This window comes from Oryctolagus cuniculus, chromosome 6 (genome assembly GCF_964237555.1).
Source record: "Oryctolagus cuniculus chromosome 6, mOryCun1.1, whole genome shotgun sequence".
NCBI lineage: Eukaryota > Metazoa > Chordata > Mammalia > Lagomorpha > Leporidae > Oryctolagus > Oryctolagus cuniculus.
In genome coordinates, this window is record NC_091437.1 from 22742774 (window position 1) to 22768654 (window position 25881).

The 25881-nt window shown below is 60.2% G+C and overlaps 1 protein-coding gene and 1 long non-coding RNA gene across 10 annotated transcripts in view; both read left to right on the plus strand.

Moving 5' to 3' along the window:
- JADE2 (jade family PHD finger 2) overlaps positions 1–25881 on the plus strand; it is a 131974-nt gene that overhangs the window by 70230 nt on the left and 35863 nt on the right. For 2 of the 9 annotated variants that reach the window (XM_051844221.2, XM_070076103.1), the window contains 2 exons: positions 21560–21617; positions 23631–23725. In XM_051844221.2, the coding sequence (XP_051700181.1) occupies positions 21560–21617; positions 23631–23725 (153 nt within the window). Of the gene's footprint in view, positions 1–12358; positions 12551–12573; positions 12704–12979; positions 13384–13916; positions 13983–14107; positions 14247–14410; positions 14519–14646; positions 15010–21559; positions 21618–23630; positions 23726–25881 lie in introns of those variants that run through there. The other 7 variants (XM_051844228.2, XM_051844227.2, XM_051844226.2 and 4 more) reach the window with 7 other exon arrangements.
- LOC138850149 (uncharacterized) lies at positions 535–8901 on the plus strand. The gene is made up of 2 exons (XR_011389732.1): positions 535–1001; positions 7371–8901. It is a non-coding gene; the product is annotated as an uncharacterized lncRNA (long non-coding RNA).

Sequence of the window (25881 nt, forward strand, 5' to 3'; positions counted from 1 at the left end):
GCAAACCCCAGCCCCTCATGGGGAGCTGACCCTCCCTGTAGGCATTCGGCCTCCATTATCTGCACAGCAGTGCAGCCCTGAGACACCTGAAGCAGTGCCTCGTCAGACAGGACCGGCTCACCCTCCGAAGTGAGGCTTTCGGAGACCCTTGGGGGTCTTGTGGTGAGCGCACCTCCCCTGCCACGCTCCTGCCTGGGGTAGGGGCCTCTGTCCAGAGTCCAGGCGGTGAAGTGGAGGCCAAGTGTGGCAGGTGCCGTTGGCCAGGTCTGGACCCTGCCCCCGGCCCCTCCCACTGAGAGATGAGACAGAATGGGACTGGCTGGTGGAGGACTCCCAGGGACTGTGCCCGTCTTCCCATCTAGGAGGGACATCTGGGCCTCTCCCGCCAGTGCCAGGCTGGGTGTGGGGCCCCAAGGCCCCAGCACTTGCCTGGTCCAAAGGACACTAACAGCTAGCACCTGGGAGTGCGTGAGGGCGGAACTCCAGCCGGGAGGGCAGGGCAAGGGCAGGTGGGAGGGAGAGGGAGGAGGCTGAGCCTAGGGCCGGGCCTGGGGCCCAAAGGCCTCTCTGCCTGGGCAGAACTGGGCTAGCAGAGCTGCCTCAGCGGCCCCTCACCAGGGACAGAGCTCTGCGGAGTGGCCCCATCCTCTCCAGCCTCCCCCGCTCTCCTGGGGGCCAGGTGTCCTACAGGACCTGAGCAAGATGCCACTGGGCTGCCAGGCTGCCAGCAAGCCCCAGCCCTGCTCTCTCCTGCAGCCGATTGCTAATGCGGGGATTTCTGGCAGGGGAGTCAGGAAGACCTTTGGTCAGGGAGTCCTTTATGGGTTCCTCAAGTGGGCTAGGTGGGCCCAGCTCCTCTGCAGCCCTGGCCACTGGTGGAGCTCACTGGGCTCCAAGCAGTGGGCAGGGGCTCCTGAGTGATGCAGGGGGAGACTGAAGCAACAAAACCATCCAGGAGTCAGGCCACACAGGCGGCATGTCCTGGCACAGGTGCATCCCAGGTCAGTAAGAAGCCCGGGCTGGGCTGGGGCAGAGGGGATTTGGAACTGGCTGGGGGACTAGACTCCAGGTTTCTGGCTCCCTGAGCCTGGGCTTAGCAGAGGGTGGGGAGGAGGCTGAAGAGGCCAGGGAAGAAGATGCCCATGGGGGCACTGTGTCGTGGACTAACTGAACCCTGACTCTGGCAGTCTCAAAATGAGAGGAAGGTGTGGGCACTTCCAGGGCAGCAGCAGGGGGAGCTTCCTGAAGAGGCGGCTTGCCAGCCGGGAAGGGAAGGCTGCCCAGACCTGGGGCTGTGTGAGCCAGGGTCCGGAGGTGGGAGCACTGCAGGCAGGTGTGAGAGCCAGGGACTCACCCAGCGGCAGAGATGCGCACAAAACTCATGCTGGGGAGGAAGGAGGCCGACAGTGGGGGACTGTGGCCCTGGCTCCATGCCCTTCCAAACCGTGGCCTGCAGTCGGCGTGAATGGAGCCCACCCCCTGCACACACAGAGAGATGCTGAAGTCCTAACCCCCTACCTGGAAACAGGAATGTGGTAGATCTAACCAAGCTCAGGTGAGGTCCTTGCAGTAGATCGAAGCCGACATGACGCAGTGTCATGCAAAGAGGGCCGTTTGCAGTGGGCACGGATACACAGGGAGGGAGCCAGCTGCGTGAGGGCACACATGTGCTGAGGGAGGTGGAGGCAGACAGGGGGCTGTGCTGCCATAGCACAGCATGCCTGGGACTTCCAGAAGCTGGAGGGAGCGTGGCCTGGACGTGCAGCCCCCGAGCGTGGAGAATAAAATGGCACTGTTATAATCCATCCAGTTCCTGCTACCTCCTCACAGCAGCCCTGGGAAACCAACCCACCTCAGCAGTCCTGCAGTCCAGGATGACCTGGCCCGGGCCTCTAGTGGGGCCTCGAGTGCCATCAGCACCCTGTGCTCCCCAACTCTGAGCGTTTGTCAGCAGATCTGTCCGCTTCGCTGGCCAGGCTTTCCCCTGGCTAGTGGGCAGGTGTGTTCAGAGTAGGCAGCTCTGGGCCAGGTACACTGTGGCTGTTCCTTGAATGCGAGGTGAAGGCAGGATGGTCGAGGGGCGGTGAGCCCCAGGGACACCGCCGTGTGCCGTCTGCTCCTCTGAAGCCTGGCCTGGCTTCGGCTGGGGCATCTGGGCCTCAGCTAGGTTTCAGCTGGGTGCGCCCAGCTCCTCTGCTCTCCAGTTCCTTCCTGGCCTGGTGCGAATCTGGTGAACTTGGGGAAATTCCTGACCTTCCTTCTCAATGGGGCCATTGGCCCTTGGAGTTAGCCACAACATAACCGCGCAGGTCTGTCCAACAAGGGGGCTGTGTCTGTGGCCCGATGACTCATGCACACTGCTCTATCCTGCAACCTTGGGCGGGACCTGGGGCTGGGGACAGTGCCAGCCAGCACAGGCTAGGAACTTGGCTGTGTTGTTGCCCCAGTGCAGTCCCTAGGAACAGCATGTACCCCAGGCTTTAGGACAAAAGTCTGGAAGCAGAGTGGCAGCTCTCATCTGAACTGAGTGATGAAAAGGGACAGAGGAAACAGCAAGTTCGCAGAGCCGGAGGTAGCAACGAGGTTGACAGTCGAGGATGGAGAAGAACACAGAGAAGGCTGGGGCACAGAGGAAGAAAGGCCAGCGATCGCCTTGTGGTTAGACTGGGCCTCCCTGGGTGAGCCAGGCGACTGTCCCCACCGCAAGGTCCCCAACTCAGTCACCCCTGCCAGCTGAGGTCAGAGAGTCACAGGTGCCAGGAGTACGCAAGGGTATTTCTGCATGTAGTCATTATTCTATCATAGTTTCTTTCTCCTCTTCTTGGGTTCTTGACTTTTTGTAAAGTTTTTCGTATTTATTTGAAAGGCAGAGTGACAGAGGGAGGGAGAGACAGAGAGAAACATAGAAGTCTTTCATCCACTGGTTTACTCCCCAAATGCCCACCACAGCCAGGGCCAGGCCAGGCCAAAGCAGCAGCCAGGAACTCCATCTGGGGCTCCCATGTGGGTGGCAGAGACCCAAGCACTTGAGCCATCATCTGTTGTGTTTCCAGCGCGTTAGCAGAGAGCTGGGTTTGAAGGCGAGTAGCTGCGACTGGAACCAGGCGCTCCGGTGTGGCATGTGAGCATCCCAAGTGGGGGCTTAGCCCTCTGGCTGCCAAGCCTGCTCTTCCTGTCTGTTTCCCTTGCTGTGTTTCTACGGTATTGTTACCTGTCTACTTAGCTTTGTGCATCCAATCGTGGATCTATGAGCCTGTCACCTGGCCACAGTTTGTATCTTCCCGCCCCTTTATCAAGTATCAGCAAGCTATTTGCCAATCTACCATTCCTTGATAGATTTTGCTCTCCCAGTTGCATAACTGCCTCACTCCCCCTGCCTCAACCATCTATCTAATAAGCTGACTTTTCAACTCAAGCTGTCATTTAGTTGTCCTCTGTCAACAATGGATGAGCAGTCATTAGCTCCATATTTGCACTTGTGTCCCAAATGTGGACTTTCTCTCTTGATGTCCATAAACAGATGCAATCAGTATTTCCTGAATGCCTGTCTCATGTGTGGGTGAAACGAGGGGCTACTGACACCCCCAGTGGCTGCAGGGGTCCTTTCTATCCCATCACCATCACCATCAATGCCATCACCCCTATTCCACGCCCAGTCCAGTTTTGTCATCCATATGAACTTTCAGCCAAATCCAGGTTGCTCTGGTCTGCGTTTTGCTCAGGGCCATCCTGCATATGCATAACTAATGCAGGCTCGTTTTAACTCAATGTTGATCTTAGATAAATTGTGGGTAGACAGGCACGTCTGCTGGGCCAGCACCTTGTGCATCAAATAGAAAATCCTAAAGTTAAGCGGAAATTATTTTTAGCTTGTCTGGGCAAACAGCACAGAAGACAGGGACTCCAGAGGTGTTGCCTCGGTGGGTGTGTGAGCATGCACCACACATGGGCACACCTGCATGTGTGCACCCTCTCCTCCTCCTGCCACTCAACAGAGGGCCACTGGAGTGCTGACTCATGCCCTACCTCTTCTGGTTTCCAGCCTGGCGCCCTCACCTCTTTGGCCTGTGTGCCAAGGAAGGGGCCTCCCAGCCCGGCCAGCCAGAGGATGAGACACCAGGGAGCTGCTGACCTTTCCCTGAGCTCTGTGGGCAGCCGGGGATCGGGGAGGTAAAGGGCTCTGAATCCCTGGGGCAGACACTCTCCAGGGCAGCCCCTCACAGCCCAGCGCAGTACCCTCGGCCCCCCGGGCAGCTGCCTCTCCCAGCTAACCTGGGTGCAGGACAATGTGGGGCCTCCTTTTTCTTTGGAGGGCTCCAAGAGGAGCTACATGAGGCAGATAATCAGCCAGGAGCTGGCATCACGGGGGATCAGCGCCACAAAAATTCCTTGTGTCTACTCCGTTGCTGCCCAGGCATCCAGTGCCAGTCCACATCCAGGCTGGCGACCTGGCACATTTGGAGGCAGCTCACCATCTGTCAGAGCTGCTGGTCCTGCAGGTGCACCCTGGCCCCACCACTGCCTCCCTCCACAGCCCTGAGGGAGGCGAGCTTCCTCAGTGGTGCCCAAAGGAGCTCCCTGGGCAGCCGCCTTGCACCCTGGAGCACTTCCCAGCTGCAGGAGGCTGGTCAAGGCCAGGACTCCATTCAGGAAGCCTTGACTGGAGCGAGGCATCTCAGGGCCAGCCGCTCATGCTGCTTCTGCCCACACGCTGAGCCTCGATCATGTCCAAAGCCAGTGTCTGTCCCTCCACCACCCTGTGGTCTCCTCTGGGCAGGGACCTCAGCTAAGTCATTTCTGTAGCCTGAAGCCAGCCCAGTGTCAGGCCCACAACTGCCAGGGGAAGTGTGTGTAGCCAGAACCGCACGGAGCACAGCTCACCCCGGCACCCTAATCCCTGGCCTCCCGCAGTGTCCATCCACTGCCCTGATGACCAGCCAGAGGCCCCAGTCCATGGGCTCCCCACCTTTCCTGCCTGAGCAGCCAGGCTGGCCAGGCCCTGTCCTGCGCCATGTTGGATGAAATGAGACTGCACCTGCTGCAGCAGGGACCTGGGGCCCAGGCCACTCAGACCCAGCCCCGCCCTCCCTGAAGGAGCTCAGCCAGCATGAGAGGGTTCCAGCATGCCCTCAGCATGGGAGGCTGGGCCAGCTGGAGCAGCCCACAGAGCCCCCACTGAGGGGCCCAGCGAGGGCCAAGCCGGCCAGCCCCGGGGGAAGCAGAGTGGGGAGCGCTCATGGAGGAGCTTGTGGCCCTACCCTAAGGGGGCTGCTGTCCCGGAAGGAGTCCAAGGGGGGCCCAGTGCAGAGGCCGCCTCCCCCCTCCAGTGGCACGGTGCCCCAACGCGGGCAGCAGTCCTGGGCTGGGGGCCTGCCTTTCCTGACCTTATTTATTTATTTATTTTGCTGTAAACTTGCATGTACGTGTGTGTCCAGATGAGAGTATAGCCTGGTGTTGTGTAGGTATTCGTTTGCACTGTGAGCAGAGTCAGACTGCAGACCGTCCTGACAGGCGCTGGTCCTGTCAGCCACACAAACCTTGCGATATGGCCGCTGTTGCCGCCTTGGTTCTTTCCCGCTGTGCTTCGCTTCATCAGGCCTCCAGCCACGGATGTTCGAGCTCCTCTTAGTTTCCCAAGGTCACAAACAACCCTGTCATGACTGCTCGCTCGCTCTCTCTCTCTCTCTCTCTCTCTCTCTCTTCAAGATCTGTTTATTTATTTGAAAGCCAGAGTTACACACAGAGAGAAGGAGAGGCAGAGAGACAGAAAGGTCTTCCATCTGCTGGTTCACTCTCCAATTGGCCGCAATGGCTGGAGCTGCACTGATCCAAAGCCAGGAGGCAGGAGCTTCTTCCGGGTTTCCCATGCAAGTTCAGAGGCCCAAGGACTTGGGCCTTTCTCCACTGCTTTCCCAGGCCACAGCAGAGAGCTGGATCAGAAGTAGAGCATCTGGGACTTGAGCCTACGCCCATATGGGATGCTGGCACTGCAGGCAGTGGCATTACCCGCTGCGCCACAGTGCCAGCCCCCTGTTTTTTTTTTTTTTAAGATTCATTTTAATTATTCAAAAGGCAGAGTTAGCGGAAAGGGAGATCTTTCATCTGCCGGTTCATTCACAAATGGCCACAATAATCAGGGTTGGGTCAGGCTGAAGCCAGGAGCCTGGAACTCCATCTGGGTCTCCCACATGGTTGGCAGGGGCCCAAGCACTCGGGCAGTCTTCCACTGCTTTTCCAGGTGCATTAGCAGGAGCTGAGTAGGAAGCAGAGCAGCTGGTGTCATCGGTGGCAACTTAACCTGCTACGCCAGGATGCCAGCCCCCATTACTGTTCTTGAACAGGCTTTGTCTGGCCAGCATTGTGGCAAAGCAGATAAAGCCACTGCGGGCATCCCATATGGGTGCTGATTTGAGAACCAGCTGCTCTACTGCTGATCCAGCTCCCTGCTATTGCCCCTGGGAAAGCAGCAGCAGATGACCCAAGTGCTGCCCCTACACTGAGGTAGAGAACCTGGACGAAGCTCCTAGTTTCTGGCTTTAGCCTGGCCCAGCCCTGGCTGTTGCAGCCATCTAGGGAGTGAACCAACAGATGGAGGACCTCTGTGTGTGTGTGTGTGTGTGTGTGTAACTCTGCCTTTTAAATAAATAAAATAAATATTAAAAACAAACAAACAAAAACCACCGGCTTCGTACACACTTCAGGGGGTCTCCTTGGGGGAGGCTCCTGAAAGCAGAAATGCACGCTCTCATCTGCTTCCAACCTGGGGCAACTCGGGGGTCCCTCCTTTGCCCCAAGCAGCTCCCTAATACACTTTGGCAAATGGACATCAGCTCCCTCCTCAGCAGGAGCCCACAGAGGTTGGCATCCTGCCCTGCCCCGTGGGCCGCTTGGCTGCCTGAGGACCAGGCAGACACCCATGTCTCCCCCGCCTGTGTGGTCCGAGTCACCCTGTGTATGCAGGACCATCTCCAGGCCTTCCCCAGGACACTCTATTGACCGTGTGGACCCCAAGGTCCTGCAGCGGCTCGTTTTGCCTTGACCATTGTGCATATTCTTAAGGACCTGTCTTGCTGCAGGAACCTAAATCCCACAAACACAGGCTCTGGGCCAGAAACGCCCCGTCCCAGCACTGGGCCTTGTCTGTGTAGGTGTTCGTGCCGGCTCACCTGTGCCGTGGCTGTAGGCTTTTTGGTGAATACGTGGCATGACTGTCACATGGACGAGCTGGGCTTTGATTCGTCAGAAGCCTGGGAAAGGTGACGGGCTTTGCTTCCAGTGCTCTGGAGAGCTAGCGCCTTTGGTTCTCGGTGGGTCTTGGGTTGGGCCAGGGGCCGCGACTCAGACCAGCTTGTTTCACCCTTGAACTGCAGGTGGGCTGGAGTCACTGGCTGCTGCCAGCTTCTAGGAGGCACCTGGACGCCCCAGGGAGCTTAACTGCCTTCCGCCATCTGCGACCACGGGGCAGGGTCTGAGAGATTGAGAGGGGACAGGTGGCCCGGCTGGCACACGCTCCACACGTCTCCTGGGACTGGTCAGAACTGACTCTGAACGGGCTGGCTAGGGCTCTGGAGGGGTGCCTCGCCCAAGCGTGCATGTCCACCTCTGCCAGTGCCAGATCTGGATCCTGCCAAGGCAGTCCTCAGCCACCGGCACAGCCCTGGGCAGCTGCAATTTCTGCCTGGGACCAGCAGGCTCCTGAATTATGTGCCTTGCAGCGCTTGCCATGGAGTGGGCACTCGGGAAATATGGATGGAGTGACCACCGGGATGCGTGCTCGTCCCACTCATGGAGGCTGCCTCATGCCACTGACTGCAGGTGCAAGGGTGAAGGCTGGATCCCAGGAACACAGGAGACGAAGAGGGGAAGTGTGGGCAAACCTTACCTGCGTCGGTGACGTCAGCAATCTTCCCAGGATTCTTCAGGAAGCCTACAGCTAGGGGAGGCACCCTGACCCAATTTTCCTAATCTCTAATGCCAGCCACTTGCAGTGTGATCTCTGGAGCAGCAGCAGCCTCCGGCAGCTTGTTGGAAATGCAGGCTCTCAGGCCCCGCCCCAGACTTACTGAAACAGCCTCTGCACTTGAACTGGATCCCAGGTGATTTGAGTGCATGTTATCATTGGAAAGCCATTGTGCTAAGCAGTGGACTGGAACCCAGATGAGGACTTCTCTCTGGGCACAGAGGCAGGCTGCTAGGGAAGTAGCTAACCATATCTGGGCTTCTGTCTACCTGGATGACTCAGGCAGATAGTTGCATCAGATATTCTGTATCTGCAACCACTGAATACTGCTTGGCACCTAGCAGGGACTCAATAAATATTCCGTGCATGAACATGAACAAAGCTCAGGCTAGTTTCTCAATTTAGGGTGCCTAAGGTAGGCTGGACTCCCGCCTCCAGAGATAAATTGCCAGTTAGTTGGCTCCCAGTGAGAACAGCATTGACTAATGAGCCATTCCTGCATGCCTGGCCAGTTCTTGGAACCACGTGGCCATGCTCTCAAGAGTTTTACCAAGTGTGGTTCATGGTCAAGAGCATCAGGAATGACCAGGTGCTTCTTCAAAGTGCCACACCTCGGGCCCTGCCCCAGAACTGTCTGTTGGGAACCTTTGAGGAGAAAGCCCAGAAACCTGCTTTGATAACAAGCTTCCCAGGCACCCTCAAGTTGGGAAACGATTGCATTCCTAGTGCACACAAGAGGAGACGGGCGCAAAGTCACAGCGCTGGCGAATGGTGGAGACAGGACTCCACCCCAAGCCTGCCTGGCTCTAGAGTCCAAACTTCTCACCATACGGTCTATCGCCCTGGAAAAACTGACGTCCAGGCTGACTGTGCGTGTTCAGCCGGGTGTATTGCTTTGTGTGTGAGTCGTCAACAGGTTGCTGGTCTCAGGACTCTTGGAAGTCCGTCTGTGTGTTTCATTTCTCAGTGTCTGCAGCATGTGTTCCCTTGCCTAGCACACAGAAGAGCCCAGAAGTTGTCTGAACTGAAGTTTCACACCTGCTGTCTGCAGGTGGCATCTGGGGACAGGCTTTAACAGCTCTGAACCTGGCCAGCCGCTCTTGCACCCCCGCCCGTCAAGCTTCGCCTTGCTTCACTTTTGTCAAGGTCACCAGTGCCCTCTCTGTTGCTGAACCCAGTGATCAGTCTCAGTCTTGAGCTCGTCCGACCCGCAGCAGCCCCCCACCTCCACACACTCCCTTCCCTTGCCTTCAGGATGTTCCTGTCTCTGCGTGCTTCTTGTAAACAACACCTTGAATGGTTTCTCTCCCCTCTGTAGACCTCTCCCAGTGCTCACCAGTGCCATCCTTAAGCCCATTCTCTTCCTGCACTCGCTTCTCTGATGAGCCCAGATAGCCCCAGAGCATTAAAGACTACCCTCCTCCTGGCCACTCTGAGCAGGAGCTGCCGTGGGTGCCGGCCCGTGGGGGGCTCATCTGCACCTCGAGTTTAATGTGTCTGGTGCTGGGCTCCTCATTTCCCCCCAAACCTCCCCATCCCAGTTAATGGCAACTCCATTTTCTCACTGGCTAGGGTCACACCTGTAGTCATCCTCCACATCCTACTTCCTCCCACACTCCAGCAAAGTCCGTCAGAGCCACCCACCCAATAGACACAAATCTGAGATACAGAACTTCTCAGCATTTGCGTGGCAACCACTGTGGTTCAAGGTCATATCACCTCTCACCTGATTTATTATCATGATGGTCTTGTGGCTTGCCCCCTTTGGTCTGTTCCCCAGATGACAGCCAAGTGACCTGCACAACCCAGTGTCACACGATGTCACTCTTCTGCTCCAAAGCCTGCCTATCACTCCAGCAAAATCCCTCCCGACGCCCTACCAGGCCCCGTACACACATCCCTCCTGGTACACATTCCTGCCTCGGGGCCGTCCACTTACTGGCTTCTGTACAGACCGTGGTTCTTCAGCTTTCCTGTATGCCAAGGACAGCTTTGGGCAGTCTGGGGATACTCCTGAGTATGACACCTTCCAATCCACGATATAAATTCTGTAAGGTATGGGAAAACCCAAGTAGATCCAAATACAACTCTCAAAATATCCAAAAAATGAGAAGTACCCTAATATATGCACTGTATTAATTCACTAAGCTACAAGCACCAGCAGCATAATTGTGAGGCAGCGATAATCTCATGATAGTTTAAGATATTTGCGAAAGCTATGAAGTGTTATGAAAATATCTTTGATTTCTACTAGCAATGATGTCACGGGTGATGGTGGCATCATGGATTTGTTGTCTGGATTCTTAATGAAAGAACATGTTGCATTTTAATGAGTGAGAAAAAAATGTGTGGTTTCTTCCTCATCCACCATCAGGACCCCCTGAATTCTCCCTGCAGACCTGCGGAGGGAGGTGTCTGAACTTCAGGCTGCGAAGCCCTGGCTTAGCGGGCTCGCCCTCGCAAACAGCTGGGAGAAGTTTGCGGAAAGCGGCATTTAAAAGTGTTTATGTTGACACCAGAGTTTTTGGAATCCACGCCTGGTTTTTTCACCATGCACGCTTTCCCTATGCTTTCGGAAGGCCCTTTGTATCCTCCCGAGCACAGCTCACCCCTCACTTCTTACTCCTGGCGTAGGTCACAGCCCCACACTGCTGACTGCCTGTAGTTTTCCCCATAGCAGTCAAGCCCCCCAAACATCTATTTTGTTTATATGTTCATTTTCTTCCTTTTATAAAAGTCACTATCTCCTTGCACTAGAAGCAGATCCCACGAGGGTAGGCGTTCTCTCTGCTTTGAGTTTTGACCCCAGCACGCCCAGCGAACACTTGTTGAAGAAAGTTAAGTGATTACTTCTCCAAGCACTCTGTGTTTCTTCAGGATCTTTTCCTGTGAAAAGTTAATGAGTGATTCGTGAGACTTCTAATGAAGATTAAGGAGTTATAATTAGCTCTGTCGCTATCATTCGGTTAGCACGCTCAAGGTTAACCTGAACCTGCAGCAAGAGCTGTGGAAAGGCCAGGACTTGGAGGGGCTTTCAGACCTGGACAACAGGTGTTTCCCAGGGTGCTTTAGGGGGCCTGGGTCTCCCTCCAGGTCAGGGAACCAGCCCAGAGCAAAGCGACAGCAAGCAGGTCCTCCAGCTCCAGTCCAACCAGTAACACTTGTGATGTGTGGCAGGGTGGTGACTTGGAAACCACACAGGTCCCCGAGCAGCTGACCCCGGGGCCCAGCCCTGCCCGCACTTACTGTCCGTGTGACTGTAGGCGTAAGCTTCTGGGTCTTTCTGAAAGGTAAGATGAGGACGAAACTGTTATGTATGTTTTTATTTATTTGTAAGGTAGAGGGCAAGTGCGTTCTTCCATCCTGTGGTTCCTCCCCATGTGCCAGCAACGTTTGGGGCTGGGCCAGGCCAAAGCCAGGAGCCAGCAATCATGCCTTCCTCATCTATCTCTCCAGCCCACTTCATAACTCTTTGCCAAGGCATTTTCCCATTCGTTTATGGGCTCCTGACTTCTGTGTGGAAACACTGAGGTCTGCCCTCTAGACGTATGGCTGAGACGGGACCTTGACCACCAGGTCTGCTGTCCACTAGGTTTCAGAGAGCACTCTCACCCCTCAAAACAAAACCAAAGCCGCAGGCACCAGGCAGTGCTGGGGCTCACCTTGGGCCCTGAGCCGGGCTCGGCTTTACGTACGCAGCCCAGATCTGGACGTCCTTACATCCATGTGTGTGGTATTTACATACGTGTGTATGTGCATATAAGACCTCGGGAACCCTCCAAGTCACCCCATTCCACCCAAGAGCAAAAAGACACCCAGTTATCCCCAGCACACAGGTTCTGAACTGCAAAGCCAGGATCAGAACCCAGGTGTTTTACCACTGGGCTACCTCTGGCAGCCTGCGCCACCTGTTCCCTGGCCTGGGAGGATCCTACCAACCCCCCTGGAGAGTCAGAGCCACGTCTGGGTGGGAGGTGATACCCAGCCCCGCCTGGACTGGCTGAGGAAGGGAACTGTTGTAGTGACTCCCTCTGAGCTCAGATTTCTTTCTTGTTGCAAAAACTGCTTATTTCAGCATCCATCATCTCCCTCTTTGTGGTGTAGACAATCCGCCCTGTCAGAGGATTTGCGCTGCTATTACGAGTTTGTTTATTATTAGATTTATTTCTCCTATAAGCAAATGTGTTCACAACATTCCATCGGGGAATCTTCTTAATTGTCACATAAATGTCATCCTATGTAAATTGAATATTTATCTTTCCGCGGAAGGGGGTGGGGGTAGGAAGGAAGAATAAACAACCCCGAGTCTTGGAGAGGGAGGCCCGGGCACACCTCACCCACGTGCCCCCAAAGCAGGAGGGGAGCTGCGAGCATCACCGGCTCACCTGCGAGGGGCAGCCAAGAGCGAGGCGGGGAAAGTTGGCCGAGACGCCTTGGCCATGTTGGGCCCGGCCCCCCGGGTCCCCGCACCGACCTCCGCCCGGAGGCCAGAGCGCCCCCTCCCCAGCGGCGCGCATCCCCAGGAGCCTCAAGCTTGCCCCCTCCCCTCCCCATGCGGGAGGCCGGCCCTGCCCCTTCCTCGAGAGAAAGGTGAGCGCGGCGGGCGCAGCGGGCAGGGTGGGTGTGGCCCGCGACTCCGGGAACGCACCCAAGGCCCGGCCACCGCCGGCGAGCCGCCTGGCGAGCCCAGGCTCCTCTTCCAGAAACTGCGAGGATCCGAGCGCACTGTTTGTGCACCACAAGGTCAAGTCGGGAAGTGGAGCCGGAGGAGGAGGGGCGCGGCGGCGCAGGGTGGGGAGAGGGGCGCCCCGCCGCCTCGCCAAGTGCCAGCCCCTGGAAGTTGCCCCTCGGTTTTTAACCCCTTCGGTGGAGCGGGAGGCACAAGCAGGGGGGGCTGCTCCGGGGCAAACTCCTGCCGGGGGCCGGGACGCGCACCCACCCACCCACCACCGCGTTCCCCGCCCCCCGGAAATGCGGGGCAGCGCCGGGCGCCAGGAGGCACCCGAGAGGGGGGAGGGGGCGCCGAGCCCGCGAGGGACCCTTACTGCGGACCGCCCCCGTCCCCCGGAGGTCGCCCACGAGCTCCAGTGTCCCCCGCCCGGGACGTTAGTTTCCATTTGGCGTGGGTGCGGGCGAGGGGGGGGAGGGCCGCGCCCCCTCCCCCAGAGTCGTGCGCGCCCCTCCCCTCCGCTCCAGCCAGCACTTTCTGCTCACTTCTGGCGCTGCGAAACGCCACGCGATTTATGTGATTCGCGTTTTAAAACCGGCGATTCAGAGACAGGGCCGCGGGCGAGGGTCTCCCGGCGCCGGAGCCCCGGGGGGCGGGGTGCTGTGCGAGTCTCGTTCCGTCCGCGAGTGTCGCCTCCAGGCTGTTATTTGCAAAGAAACGTCTTTTTGACGCAGGGAGAAATGGCAAATTTTAAGTACGTCATTAATATGGCGCCAAAAGATTTTTTTAAGTATAAGCTTTTTTTTTTTTTTTAGGGTTGCGGGGGGCGCCGCCCGGGTCTCGGGCGCGAAGGGGGCGGGGTGTGAGCAGAAAGTGTGAGCGAGAGCGTGGAGGGGCGGGGAACGCGTGTGAGTGTGCGGGGTGTGAGCGGACCTGACGGGACTTGCACGGGCGCAGCCGCCGAACGGGCCCGGCCCCGGGGACAGGGCGGGCTGGGGGCGCCCCGGAGTCCGCGGGGAGCCGGGGCCCGGCGCGCGGGCGGCCAGGGCGCGCGCCCCCGGGGCCCGCAGCGCTACCTGGACCCGCCGCGGAGCCCAGCAACTGGGCGGGGGGCGGGGGGCGGCGGCGGGGGTGTTGGGAGCGGAGATCCGAGCGCAGAAGAAAAAAGTGGCTACTCCCCCTCTCTCGCTCCTCCTGCCCGCCCCCACCCCACCCCCACCCCAACACATTTTTTTTTTCTAAAGAGATCACAAGGAAGTCTTGGTTTAAAAAGAAACAGAAACATACACAGGGGGTTGGTGAATGGTGCCGACCGCGGCCATCGCAGTTGGAGGGTATTTTTGGGGGGGCCGAGTAGCGTCCATGGAGTTACTTTGCACTCACTCCTAGCGGCGCCGGCTCGGGTCCGGCGGGCTGCCCGTCCCCGGCAGGGCCGAGGGGCCGGGGACGCCGCGGGCCCGGCCGCCTCCCTCGCCGCGACCCCGGATGGATGCGCGCCCCCCGCCCTCCCGCGCCGGCCCCGGGAGCTCCTGGTTTCGGGAGCATCGTTCCCGCACCGGTCCCCGCTGCGGCGCGTAGCCGAGGGCAGCGCCCCTCGGGAGGGCACCGCGCAGCAAGGTAAGCAGCAGCCCCCGGCGGATGGGCCCTGCGCATCTCCACGGCGTTATTTTGTGTTTTTGCAACAGATCTGCCAGCGCTCCTCGCTCGCTCTTGCTCGCTCGCTCCCTCTCTCTCCTGCTGGCTGCCTGTTCTAGGAAGCCAGCGCGCGCGCGGGGGGGGGGGGGATGCACAGCACAGGGGAGAGAGATTGCGCATGTTGGTCAGTCGTGTTTTAAGAGTACAGTGCGGGGAGGCTGGCGGGGGCGCATGCAGCAACAACTTTTGGAAGGGTGAGCCTGGCGACCTCCTTTATTAATGACTGCGGCAAAGCGCCCCCGGGCCGGCGAGGGGGCGCGGGCGGGCGGGGGCGCGCCGGGGCCGCAACTTGCCCCGCGGGCTCCGGCCGGGCGGAGGGGCTGCGGCGCGAGCAGGGCGCGGGGAGGCGGGGGGAGAGGTCGCGCGGCCGCGGGCGGGGGCGCGCAGGACCCGGAGCCAGCTGCCCTCCTGTCGCCCCGAGTTTCATTTTGTTGATACGCAGCACGTCCGGGCGCCGAACCGGGCTGAGCCGGTGCACATGACCCCGCGCTGGGCTCACGTGCAGCCGGTCGGGTCCCAGACACCTTCCGGGGGCCGCCGCCTCCGCCCTGTCGCCCCCTCTCCGGGCTGGGTGCGCGCGGGCGCTGCACGCGGGGGCAGCATGCTCGGCTCCTGGGCTCGGAGGCTCCGCACAAATTAGACACAGTTTTTTTTTTTTTGGAGGGGCGGGGGCCGCCCTTGCCAGGTGAGTGGGGAGGACGCGCAGCCCCCGCCGCCCGGGGCGCGGGCTGGGGTCGGGGGCATCCCCCGCTGCGGGGCCGCGCGGGAGTCCGGCGGGGGTGAGGCGCTGGGCGAGTGGAAATGTACCGGCGGCGGCCGGAGCGGCGGGTGCGCGCCCGCGGGGCGACGGCAGGGGGCGTGGCCCTTGTTTACCTTCTCCCAACTCTGCCGGTTCGCGTCCCGCCCCGGGAACGGCTCCGCAGACCCCGGCCCGCCGCCTCCGCCCCTGCGCCCTGGGGGTGGGGGTGCAGGGAAGACGCGGGCGAGTGTGGGCCCTTGCCCGGGACGCGCACACCTGACGCCCCGGGGAGTGACACGATAGCCCCCGCCCCCACCAAGCGCTGCTGCAGTCCCTCGGCCCGGATCCCCGGCGCCGCCCCGCCCCCGGCAGTGGCATCTTCCCGGCCTCACCTCCTTCCTCCCGCTCCCTCCCTGCTTCCCACCCACTCGCCTGCGCCTGCGGAGCGGCTCCCGCCCGCCGCTTCCCCGCCCGGGTGCAGGCTCGTGGTTCCCCCAGGTCCCTTCCCGCCCATCCTCGGGTCCCGAGACGCCCTCTTCTCCCGACCCGGGGAGGAAGGGGCCGGCTCGGTCGGAGCATAAGGATGCCTGCGAGACGGGCGGCAAGGCTTCCCCCTCCTCGCCTCCAGAGGCCCAGCCCCCCCCAATCCTATTCCCCCTTCCCACCCCCCAGGGGCTCGGCCGTCCGGGCCCCCGCCCCGCCCCGGGCATCCAGCCCACCCACCTCCCGGCGCCGCCCCCGGCCCGAACCGCCTCCTGCTCTTCCTTGGCCTGGGCCGGAGCCCCCCGCAGCCACCTCCGGCTCCTCCTCCCGGCTCCCGCGGTCGGAATCACGCCGGCGCGCCTCCAGCCTGCGGTCCCGCGGCTGGCCTCCAGGGGCGGGCTGGAGGCGCGTCAGGCCGCTGCAGCCGGCCCGGGCACTTTCTCACCAGCGTGGCTGCAGGCCGCGTGCAGGGGGCTGCAGGCGGGGGAGGGACTCCAGGCCCTGTACCCCGAGCCCGGGGCTCCGCTGCGGCCGGACCTCTGGGCCTCTGCAGTTTCCCGGACCTCGCGCCGGCACCTGGCGCCCCGGGCTGAGGGCTGGGCTCATCAGCGCGGTTCCGAGGCACGAAGTTTTTTTTGTCCCGGGGTAGTTTGCAGGGAGATCGTGGAAGGCATTGCTCGGGATCCAGAGCGGGGCCAGAGGAGCCAGGGAGGCACTGGGGCGGCGGCGGGAGGGAAACTGTGTCCTTGCTTTGGTTGGAACCAGGAGGATCCCTGATACGTGCTCCCAGAGAAGCAGCCCGCCAGTATTCCCCCCCTTAACATGAAAACCCAGGCCTGGGCCCCTCCTCCCAGAGTGGCAGTCTGTCCCCCCTTCCCTGGTATGATTCCCAGTAACGGGGAACTGCCAGTCCGCCTGGCCCTGCTTCTTCCTGGGTTCCTAGGGTGCCTCCAGCTTGTCTCCTGTCCCGTGGTCCAGAGGCCGGTTGGCACAGCCAGAGGAGGCAGATCACAACAGAATCCGGGGAAGGGATGAGTAATAAGCCAACCCGGCCAGGGAGGAAGGCTTTCTGTTTGAGAGATGCTGTTTGCCTTTGGGGTCACAGGCAGCAAAAACAGGCTTTGATCCGAAGAGGGCGAATAATTGACCGAGGAAGTTTGCTTGGTGGGGGAGAAGGGGCCGTTTGCTGGATCTGGAGCCCCCTGCACCGTCCCAGGTGCTGTTGGCTAGGGTTTCAGTGGAGAACCTGGTTCCCCTCGCCCCAGGCAGCAGGATGCTCAGTGCTTGCTGGTTTTGAAGCTGCTTGGCTGAGGGTCTCCGAGCGCTTTGGGAGGTGAAGTGTTTGAGGGTGGACTTGTTGGGGCCCGGGATGCAGCCAGTGTTTCCAGCGTGCCTTTCCTTTCCCTCCGCTGCTGGGCCGCAGAGCCAGGAGCTTGGATCCCGGAGACTGGGCCTGCTGCTGCCCAGGGCCCAGGTGCACCTTGGCCTTTGATGCTGAATGCCACGTCCTTGAGCTGTGGGCTGGGACTCTTTGATAACCCTCCTCCCCAGGCCACGGTTTCCATGTCCAGGTTCTTCCCAGCTCTATGGGGACCTCCGGAGGCTCTCTGGAGGGTGGCCAGATCAGAGTTAGGGTGAGGGGATGACCCCTGGCTCCCCCCTGACTTCCAAATTGACTCAGAAGTTTAGCCCACCGAGCCTGGTCCGGGGGTCTGAAGGAGGCCTCGTGGCCTGCTCCCAGACAAGCCATGGAGTCTGGAGTCTGAACATCCCCACCTATACTCCGGAGGTTGCTGGTCTGTGCTGTGTAGCTCTCCAGGGTGGGCAGCCTGGGGTTGAATTCTGGCTGTGTCCTTGCCAGCTGTGGTGATGGCCTTGTGCCTCAGTTTCTTCAGTGCGTTAGAAAAGACAGAGCCCAAAGCCAAGCATGCAGTCAGCCCTTGCTTAGTACTGGCCATCCATGCTGGTTCAATTAGTGACCTGGGGAGGGTCCGACACAGCTTGGAGCTCTCAGCTGAGCTCTCCCGTCTCTGCAGAAGGGCTCAGAAGATCCTGCAGAGGTCTAGGGGACTGGGGGGGGGGGGTATGAGCTTTTACACACACACATCCTACCCCACCTCCCCATGGCCAGGTGGGAGGGTGCGGGGAGGGGGGAAGGTGTGAGCAAACAAAGTCCCTTTCATTCTCCCAGGATGCCCTAGCTGTGTCCCCAGCAGATGGGGGGGAGTGGGCAGCGTGTTGGTGGGTTTGCAGGTGGGTTTCAGGCGAGGGTCCGGGCGCCCGGCGGCTGGGAGCAGCAGGCTCGCCATTGAGTGTGTACAGAACCGTTCTGTAGCTGCAGTCACTGTCCCTGAGAAGGCATTAAAGTTAATGAGAGAGAGGAGAGCGCGCGCTCTGACCCTGGTTTAAAGCGCTTTAGGAGTGTGCAGCTCTTGTTTTCTGAATGTCTGGCCTTCCCAACACAAGGAGGCTCTGAGGACAGGTTTTCCAGCCGAAATATCATTAAATTGTATTAGCATCTTATTACACGCACGCCCTAGCGGGCTGCCTCAGACAGGCAGAGTTTTTGTTTCTCTTTGAAAGATTGTGTCTGGAATGGTAAATTGCTTGCTTGAGACCCCCCCCTGCCCCCGCCCCCTCCCCACGCTGAAGGTGGAGGACGCACTCCTGCTGTGTGTGGTGGCCTGGGTTGGGGTGTTTTAACTGCCCGGGGAGCGCTGCAGTAGCACATGTGAAAGGCCCACTGTTCCCAGGGTCAGCTGGAAGGGCGTTAATGGAGACCCAGGGTGTTTATTTGAGTTCATTTGCAGAGAGGTCTTTAAAGGGGGCTGGCATTGGGCATTGGCGTTTCAAGTCCAGACCCGAGGCCCCCACTAAGACCGCTGGCTGGTGCTGCCAAGGAAACAGCCGCCACCAAATTGCTGCCCTGTTACTGAGTTGACATTGACCATTAGCCAGGAGCCTAACCAAATAAAGCCTCCTGGAAAATGTGGGAGGTCAGAACGGGGAAGGCAGGCTGCGAAAACAGGACCCGGTCCTGGGCTGGGGCGTTTGCTGCTGCTGCAGCCTGCTCAGGCAGGCTAGCTGGGCTGTGTGGTCCCCCCAGCCCCGACACTGGGGGAGGGGAAGGGGAGCCCCTGTTACTTGCTGGGTGCTGTGGGGGCTTGCTGGGGCTCGGGCAGGGGTCTGAACAGAGGCTCTTGGTGCTGATGGAGTGGACCCTGCCAAGGAGAAGGGCACTCAACAGGTAGCTGCGCACGCACAGCCGTGAGCCTGAATGTCAGTGTGGCAGGTTGCTTTGCAGAGGGCGGCCGTGGAGGGGGCGGGGAGGCACGGCCTGCACACAGGTCTCACAGTCACTGAACCTGACAAGCTAGGCAGGGGCCAGATTGTGTAGGGCTTGTGGTACATCCTTTGATCAGCAGGAAGCCTTTGAAAGATTTACAGTGGGGGCGCGAGGTGATCTGATTGCTGCCTTGTAGAGGTTGCTGGGGCTGCTGGGAGGACCGGAACTGCAGGGGAACAGTGGTTGACCTGGGAGAGGAGCAAGGGGTCCAGGCAAGAGATGCCACTGGCTTGGGCCGGCTCGATGACAGCAGAGCTGGAGACATGGGGGTGTGCTGTGGCAGGAGACCTCTGACCTGGCACGGGTTGGCTGTGGGACAGAGGCCGCTGCCCCACGGAGGGGGGACTCCAGGACACCCACACTCTGTGTGACAGGTGACCTGGGAGGTGCCAGTGATGGGGAAAGGGGACCCTTCCTGCCTAGTGTCTTTTCCAGTTAGGATTCAAAAAATCCTTCTCCCAGAGTAGACCTTGAATTTGGGAGAGCTTGGAGGAGATGAGGGAGGGGCCTACCGGATGCCAAGGTGAGGGTTGAGCACCTCCAGCGGCCCCCTGCAGTCGGAGCCTCAGGTTTCGGCATTGGTGGAGGAACTGGGTGGCAGCGAGAGTCAGGGTGGGGCAGAGGGGTCAGCACCCTCCTGGGCGGACGCTGACACTGGGGGCCCAGTTGAGACAGGGAGACCTTTGGGACAGAATCGGTTCAAAGGAAGAGGCCTTGCTCCCAGAACAGTGGTTCCTGCTGCAGCCTGGTGACTATGCCACGAAGCCACCGAGCCTGCTTCTGTGTGGCCGCCCTGACATGGGCGATGTCTGCGTGTCTCGGGGAAGACAGGTGTGGCCGGGAACAGGCTCAGGGTGGGCTGTGGGCCGGATGCGCCAGGAGACAGCTTCGCGAGTGGGACACGGGTGGCCGGGGAAGCCGCTCTGCGGGCTTTGCGTGGCGTCCAGGCTCGCCACCCCGCTCTGGGAGGAGCCCCGGCTGAGCACTAGCACCTCGCTGGCGCTCCTGCCACAGCTGGTCACGTTGTAGCTGGGCTTGATTGCTCTCATTTACTCTCACCAGCTGACTCTGGCCCACAGATGTGTTTGGTTTGGCCCTCTTGAAGTGTTTTAAAAATTCAGACTTAGTTGCCAACATTTTAAATTCGGGAGATTTATGTGAAAATCCAGATCGCGTGTGCATCCCCTGGGAGGTCTGTGTGTGCCAAGGTCCCTGGGCCAGTGAGGAATAGAGCCTGCGTTTGAACTCAGCACCCCCCCCCCCCATCCACCGTTCCTCTGCTTTTAATTCTCTGGGAGACCCTGTCCCAAAAGTGCCTCCTTGGCTGGAAGTAAAGAGAAACGGGGCTCACGGGCAGGATTGCTGGAGTAAACCGGCGGGTGCATTGACAGCATCGCTCGTTCCCCCGGTGCCGTCCTGCCAGTGTCAGTGCAAACACGTGGGTCAGCTGTGTGACTAGGCTGTTTGCTGCATGCAGGCAGGGAAGGCTGAAAGTCAAGAGCAAGGTTCCCGGAGTCAAATGCAAGCCTTGTCGTCTTGGGCAAAGCACTTGACCTCTGAGCTTTGACCTCCTTATCTGTAAAAGGGAGGCCACCATCATATCAGTGGAATTCCCCTCCCGCCGAGGTGCGTGCTTGGTCCCGGCTAGCCATGTTCCCGCCGTATCCCACTGCTTGCATCACCAGCTGTCCCTGTGTCCCTCACCCTGTAGAGGCCACTTTGCCTGCACTTTTGGAGCGAGGGCAGCGGCCCCAGTGAGCCTTCCTGCCATCCTGATCCTGCCTCTTGGGGTACTGGGGTGGGGAGACACTGCAGTGAGTCAGGTCGGAAGCAGGAGGGGCATCTGGTATGTTCAGAGGTTTGAGTGGTCTGCAGGGCTGTAGGAAGACAGCCCCGCCTCCCCCGAGCTTGCTTGGCAGGAAGAGGGTGGGAAGAGCAGGTGTGAGGTGGGGACGGGGAGCCCGTGTGGCCTGCACGTGGACTGGGCAGCAGGGCTCTCTCCTTACAGACAGGATTCCCTCCGTGTCCTCTGTGGGGCACCCTGCGGGCAGTTTCAGGAGTAACAAGCTCCACCCTGAGCCTCCATCCATTCTCACACTGGGACTTGGTCACCATAGCAGGTTGCCAAAGCCCCCCGCTGTGCCACCCTCTGAGTGGGCAGGAGCTGGCTCAGCACCCAGGACTCCACAGGACTAGAGGAAATAGTGGGGAGAGCAGCTGACCAGGGCGCAGGCCTCAGACCCGGAACCTGCCGCGTCCAGGCCGTGTGTTAGCCACAGACACCCTGGGCCTGCTGGGTCCCCAGGGCTTCCCCACCACTCCCACCACACTTCCACCTGCTGGCTGCCCCGGAGTGCCCTCCGTGCTGGCTTGGGTCTGGTTGTAAAAAGGAGGCCTGTGGCAGCTGGGCAGCTGGGTCTCGGGCACCGTGGTGTTCAGGCCTGCTTGCCCTGGCCTTACCTTCCCTGCTGTCATCTTTGGCCTCCTCGAAGGGCTCCTTGCCCCACCCCGGGGCCCATGGGTGGGTGGCAGGAGGGTGAAGCTGGCAGAGCAGCAGGCCGAGTGCAGTGGAGTGAGTGTGGGGAGAGAGGTTATGGGCGATTTCTCCGAGCGGTGCAGGGTTCCCCAGGCTGTCCTTGCGTGTAATGGGCCTGCCTTTTGTTGCAGATGGAAGAGAAGAGGCGAAAGTACTCCATCAGCAGCGACAACTCTGACACCACTGACAGTAAGGCCTTTTAGTTCCGGGCTCTGACGGGGGTAGTGTTTGAGTAGCGGTCAGCACCGCAGGTCCAGGGTGGGAGGAGACTGCCCGTGCCGTGTTCACAAAAGCACCCACCAGCTCGGGTCCTGCTGCCCCCCTTACCGTGGCCCCTAGGGCCTTGCTGTACCCCCTTCCCCGCCTCGGTCTTCGCTGTGCTTGGGACGGATAAGCTTCCCGTGGGCCTTTGCTTACGCTGCTGGAACAAGCACTCCTCTCTGCTTGCCCTCCTGCCTGTAGGAAGTCTCTGCCCAATAGGTGCAGCACCTGTCTCTCTTAGTTACCTGATGAGTGCCATTTGCTAACCAGCGGTAAGCTCCCTGCTCACGGGCTCCTGTGTCCCTGGGTGCGAGCCGGCACCGAGCGCTTGCCAGTCGAGGGAGGAGAGAAGTCTGAGCTTTAAGGACTTGGCGGGAGAGGCAGCCTTGTGCCTGGGAGGCGGGTGTCTGCCGTGGGAGCTGGAGGGGGTGTGGTCAGGGGAAAGGTGGGGTTCAGGGAGCTAGCTCTGGAATCTGGAGACCAGAAAGGAGGTTTGTTCAGGGCCGGAGCTCACCTCTGGGATGAGGTCATAAGGCTCTTCTCAGATGCCCCAGGAAGCCAGGCCTGCCTGTGCCTGTCGGAGTAAGGAGTTCACGGGCTGCGGGTAGAACAGACAGGCTGGCAGGAAGCTCCCTCCTAGCAGAGGTTGCCCTGTGGCCTCCCAGGCTAAGGAAGAGCCTGCACCACTAGACCTGTGTGTTCACACGCATGGTGAACAAGAGGGGACCAGGGGGTCTGTGAGGCCCCACCTGGCTTCCAGAGCTCCCCAGCCCTCCAGGAGCCCCAGGATTAACGCCCTAGGGTGGCTGCTCAGGTCTGCCCCTCCCTCCCCTCCATTGCCTTGGCTCAGTGTGGCTCCGTGGCTCCCCTGTCCAGCCTGCCCCACCTCAGCAGCCTGCCTTCTGTGTCTGCCGCACGTGGCCTGTGGCCTGGCTCAGGGGAGCCCAGCACCACGCCGTCTGCTTCTAACTGTAGGGCAGGCAAAGGAGCGCTCCGAGAAGGCTGGGCGCCTGCAGGGGTGGGTGTCTGGGCTGGGTGCCCCCGTGGCTGCTGCTCCTTTGACGCATGGGGGTGCCGGCCGCAGCCCTGGAGACCAGTCAGGGCCTCAGCTCATGTTGACCGAGCTAGCACCTCGTGCCAGGGACTGTAGGCTGGTGTCACTGAGTCCATACAGCAGCCCTGGGAGCAAACCGAGGCTGTGTGAGACCCTTGTCACTTGCCAGGGGTGATGAGCTCGGGGGTGGCTGGGTCAGGGTCAGGCCTCTGGGTCCACCTCGGAGCTGCCCCCTTGCCATGCCTTGTGCTGCCGTCACTCAGCCCCTACCCAGCGTCCCTGAGTGTCCTGTCAGTACCTAACCCGGGGCAGGCTGCCGAGTAGGCAGGGAAGGCTTGGCCAGTTGCCCTCGACCTGGCCATCCGAAGAGCACCAGGAACTTGTCTGGGGTCACACAGTGGGTCAGCCCCGAGCCTGGTGTCACGCAGGGGGTCATTGCTGAGTGTGGGGTCATGCAGAGGTCAGCTCTGAGCCTGGGGTCATGCAGAGGGTCATTGCTGAGTGTGGGGTCACACAGTGGGTCAGCCCTGAGCCTGGGGTCATGCAGGGGGTCATTGCTGAGCCTGGGGTCACTCAGAGGTCAGCCCTGAACCTGGGGTCATACAGTGTGTCAGCCTTAAGCCTGGGGTCATGCAGTGGGTCAGCCCTGAGCCTGGGGTCACGCAGAGGTCAGCCCTGAGCCTGAGGTCACACAGGAGGTCAGCATCCAGTCTGGGGCTAGCTGCCTTTGTAACCTGGTTGTTGAGTGGAGACTTCGGTCAGCATTCACTGGTGCGGGGACAGTCCACCAGGTGTTCACCCAGGGCCCTTCCACTGCTTGTCCTCGGGGGCCGGTGTGTGGTGGTCCCGGCCCTCCACGACCCCTAAAGGGTTCTTCCTTCCCGCAGGTCACGTGACATCCACGTCGGCATCAAGATGCTCCAAACTGCCCAGCAGCACCAAGGCGGGCTGGCCCCGGCAGAACGAGAAGAAGCCCTCCGAGGTGGGTCTCGCCAGGCTTCCCGGGGGGAGCCAAAGCCAGGGCAGGGCAGGGGGCGTGTGGAAAGCCCAGGGGGAGTGAGTAGGTGCGGGCAGGAGCGGCTGGGCCTGCACAAAGCCCATGCCCGGGGTGAGCAGGGCGGGGAGGGCTGCTGGACCTGGGCCATGAGGGGTTTGCTGCCCAGATGTGGATCTGGGAGGGGCAGGCCTCCGGGCCTTGTCACCAGGGCAGAGAGTTGATGTCTCAGCAGAAGGTCCTGCGGCTGCATGAGCAGAGGGGATCTCGTGTCCTCCTGCTGGGGCATATGACTGTGGCACAGAGCCGGCTGGTGGCAGTGGGCGTTTTGGGGCCCAGGCCGAGGGTGTAGGATTGGCTGGGTGGCATCCTCGAGCCTCCTGATGGGCCTGTTTCATATGCGTGTCTGTCACTGAAGCCTCCCTCACTTTGACCTGGGGCAGGTGGAGGTGTTGGTGGCCTCTGGAGCTCTGGAGGAGGTCCCTGGGTGCAGGTCTGTGAGCAGACACCAGGACTTTGAAAAGTCACCCCCTTGGGCCTCTTGCTCCCTCCAGGGTCTTCACTGCTGATGCCACTGGGTGTTCATGGCACTGGGATCAGACAGGGATGCCAGAGCTCTGAGACTGGCCGTGTTCTGCAGGCCGGTGCTGGGACTGGACACTATTTTTTTTTTTTTTTTTTTTTGTAAGAATCTATTTATTTGTTTTGAGAGAGTGCCAGAGGGACCGAAGAGGTCTCCCTTCTGGTTCACTCTCCAAAGGCCCAGCAATAACCAGGGCTGGGCCAGGCTGAAGCCTGGAGCCAGGACCTCACATCTGGGTCTTCCATGTGGGTGCAGGGCCCCAGTACTTCCAGCTGCACCAGCAGGAAGCTGGATTGGAAGCAGAGCAGCTGGTGTCACAGACGAGGCTTCCCAGGGGTGACTTAACCCGCAACACCTGCCCCTGGACAGTATTTTTTTTTTTTTTAAGATTTGTTGATTTGAAAGAGTTACACAGAGAGAGGGGAGGCAGAGAGAGAGAGAGAGAGGTCCTCCATCTGCTGGTTCACTCCCCAGATAACCACAGCAGCCGGAGCTGCGCTAATCTGAAGCCAGGAGCCTCCTCTGGGTCTCCCACGCAGGTGCAGGGGCCCAAGGACTTGGGCCATCCTCCACTGCTTTCCCAGGCCCCTGGACACTACTTTTTAATTGTTACAGCTGGATTCTCATTCCTCCTATGGTCTTGTGGCAGCCAGTGGCAAGAAGCTTGGTTCTGGGGCAGAGCCTTAGGCATGGGGTGGAGGAGGGTGTCTTTGTTCCTCACTGACCCTCTCCTCTCTGTCCCTCACCAGCGGGGGGTCATCCTGGCCTCACCACAGGAGTCTTCCTTTCTTTAGTCCCTTGGATTTGTTTGTGTGCAAGGGAGTGTGTGGGGGGGCTGCATTTGAAAAAGGACCCCACCTTCCCTTAGAACTCTCCTTGGATGGTAGGGGCAGGGTCCTGCCTTGGGGGCGGGCTGGAGACCCCAGAAGTGGAGAATGCAGTTAAGGGGGTTGGGGGAAGGCTCTCCTGTTGTCCTGGGGGTGTCCTGCCTGGCAGGTGGCCAGGATGTGCGGCAGTGCAGCTGGGACCCCCCCACCCCCCCGCCTTGTCCTGAAATCACACAGGGGGCTCTCCGGTTGCTATGGCTGACTTGGTGAAAACAGTGTTGCTGTGCCGTCTTGGCACATTCCGGACACAGGAGCCTGCTTTCGGTGGCCACTCAGGTGGGGGTGGGGCAGGGAAGTTCTGGGGTGAGCTCCAGCCAGTCTCCTTGCCCTGCTCTGCACCCTCCAGGCTGCCTCCCTCCTGCTACACCCCCATTCGATCTCTTGCCTGGGGAGGAAACAGGTGTTGTAGGCAGAGGCTGAGAAGAAAGCGATTTGCATGGGGTAGAAAATTCCCCTGCCTCTTGGGTTTTCCAGCCCAGAGCTTTGTGCCTAAAAATAGAGTCAGCTTCGGTAGGGCCCTGCTGGGGACTGGCTAAGGAGGCCCCAGGTCCAAGCCTGGGAGCTCTGCGGGCGGCCCGGGGTCTGCCTGGGAGACACCCCCACCCCCACCCCCAGAGTCCTGGGCTTCCGCAGGCGGGGACAGAGGTTTCCTCCCACAGCGGGCTGGGGGGCGG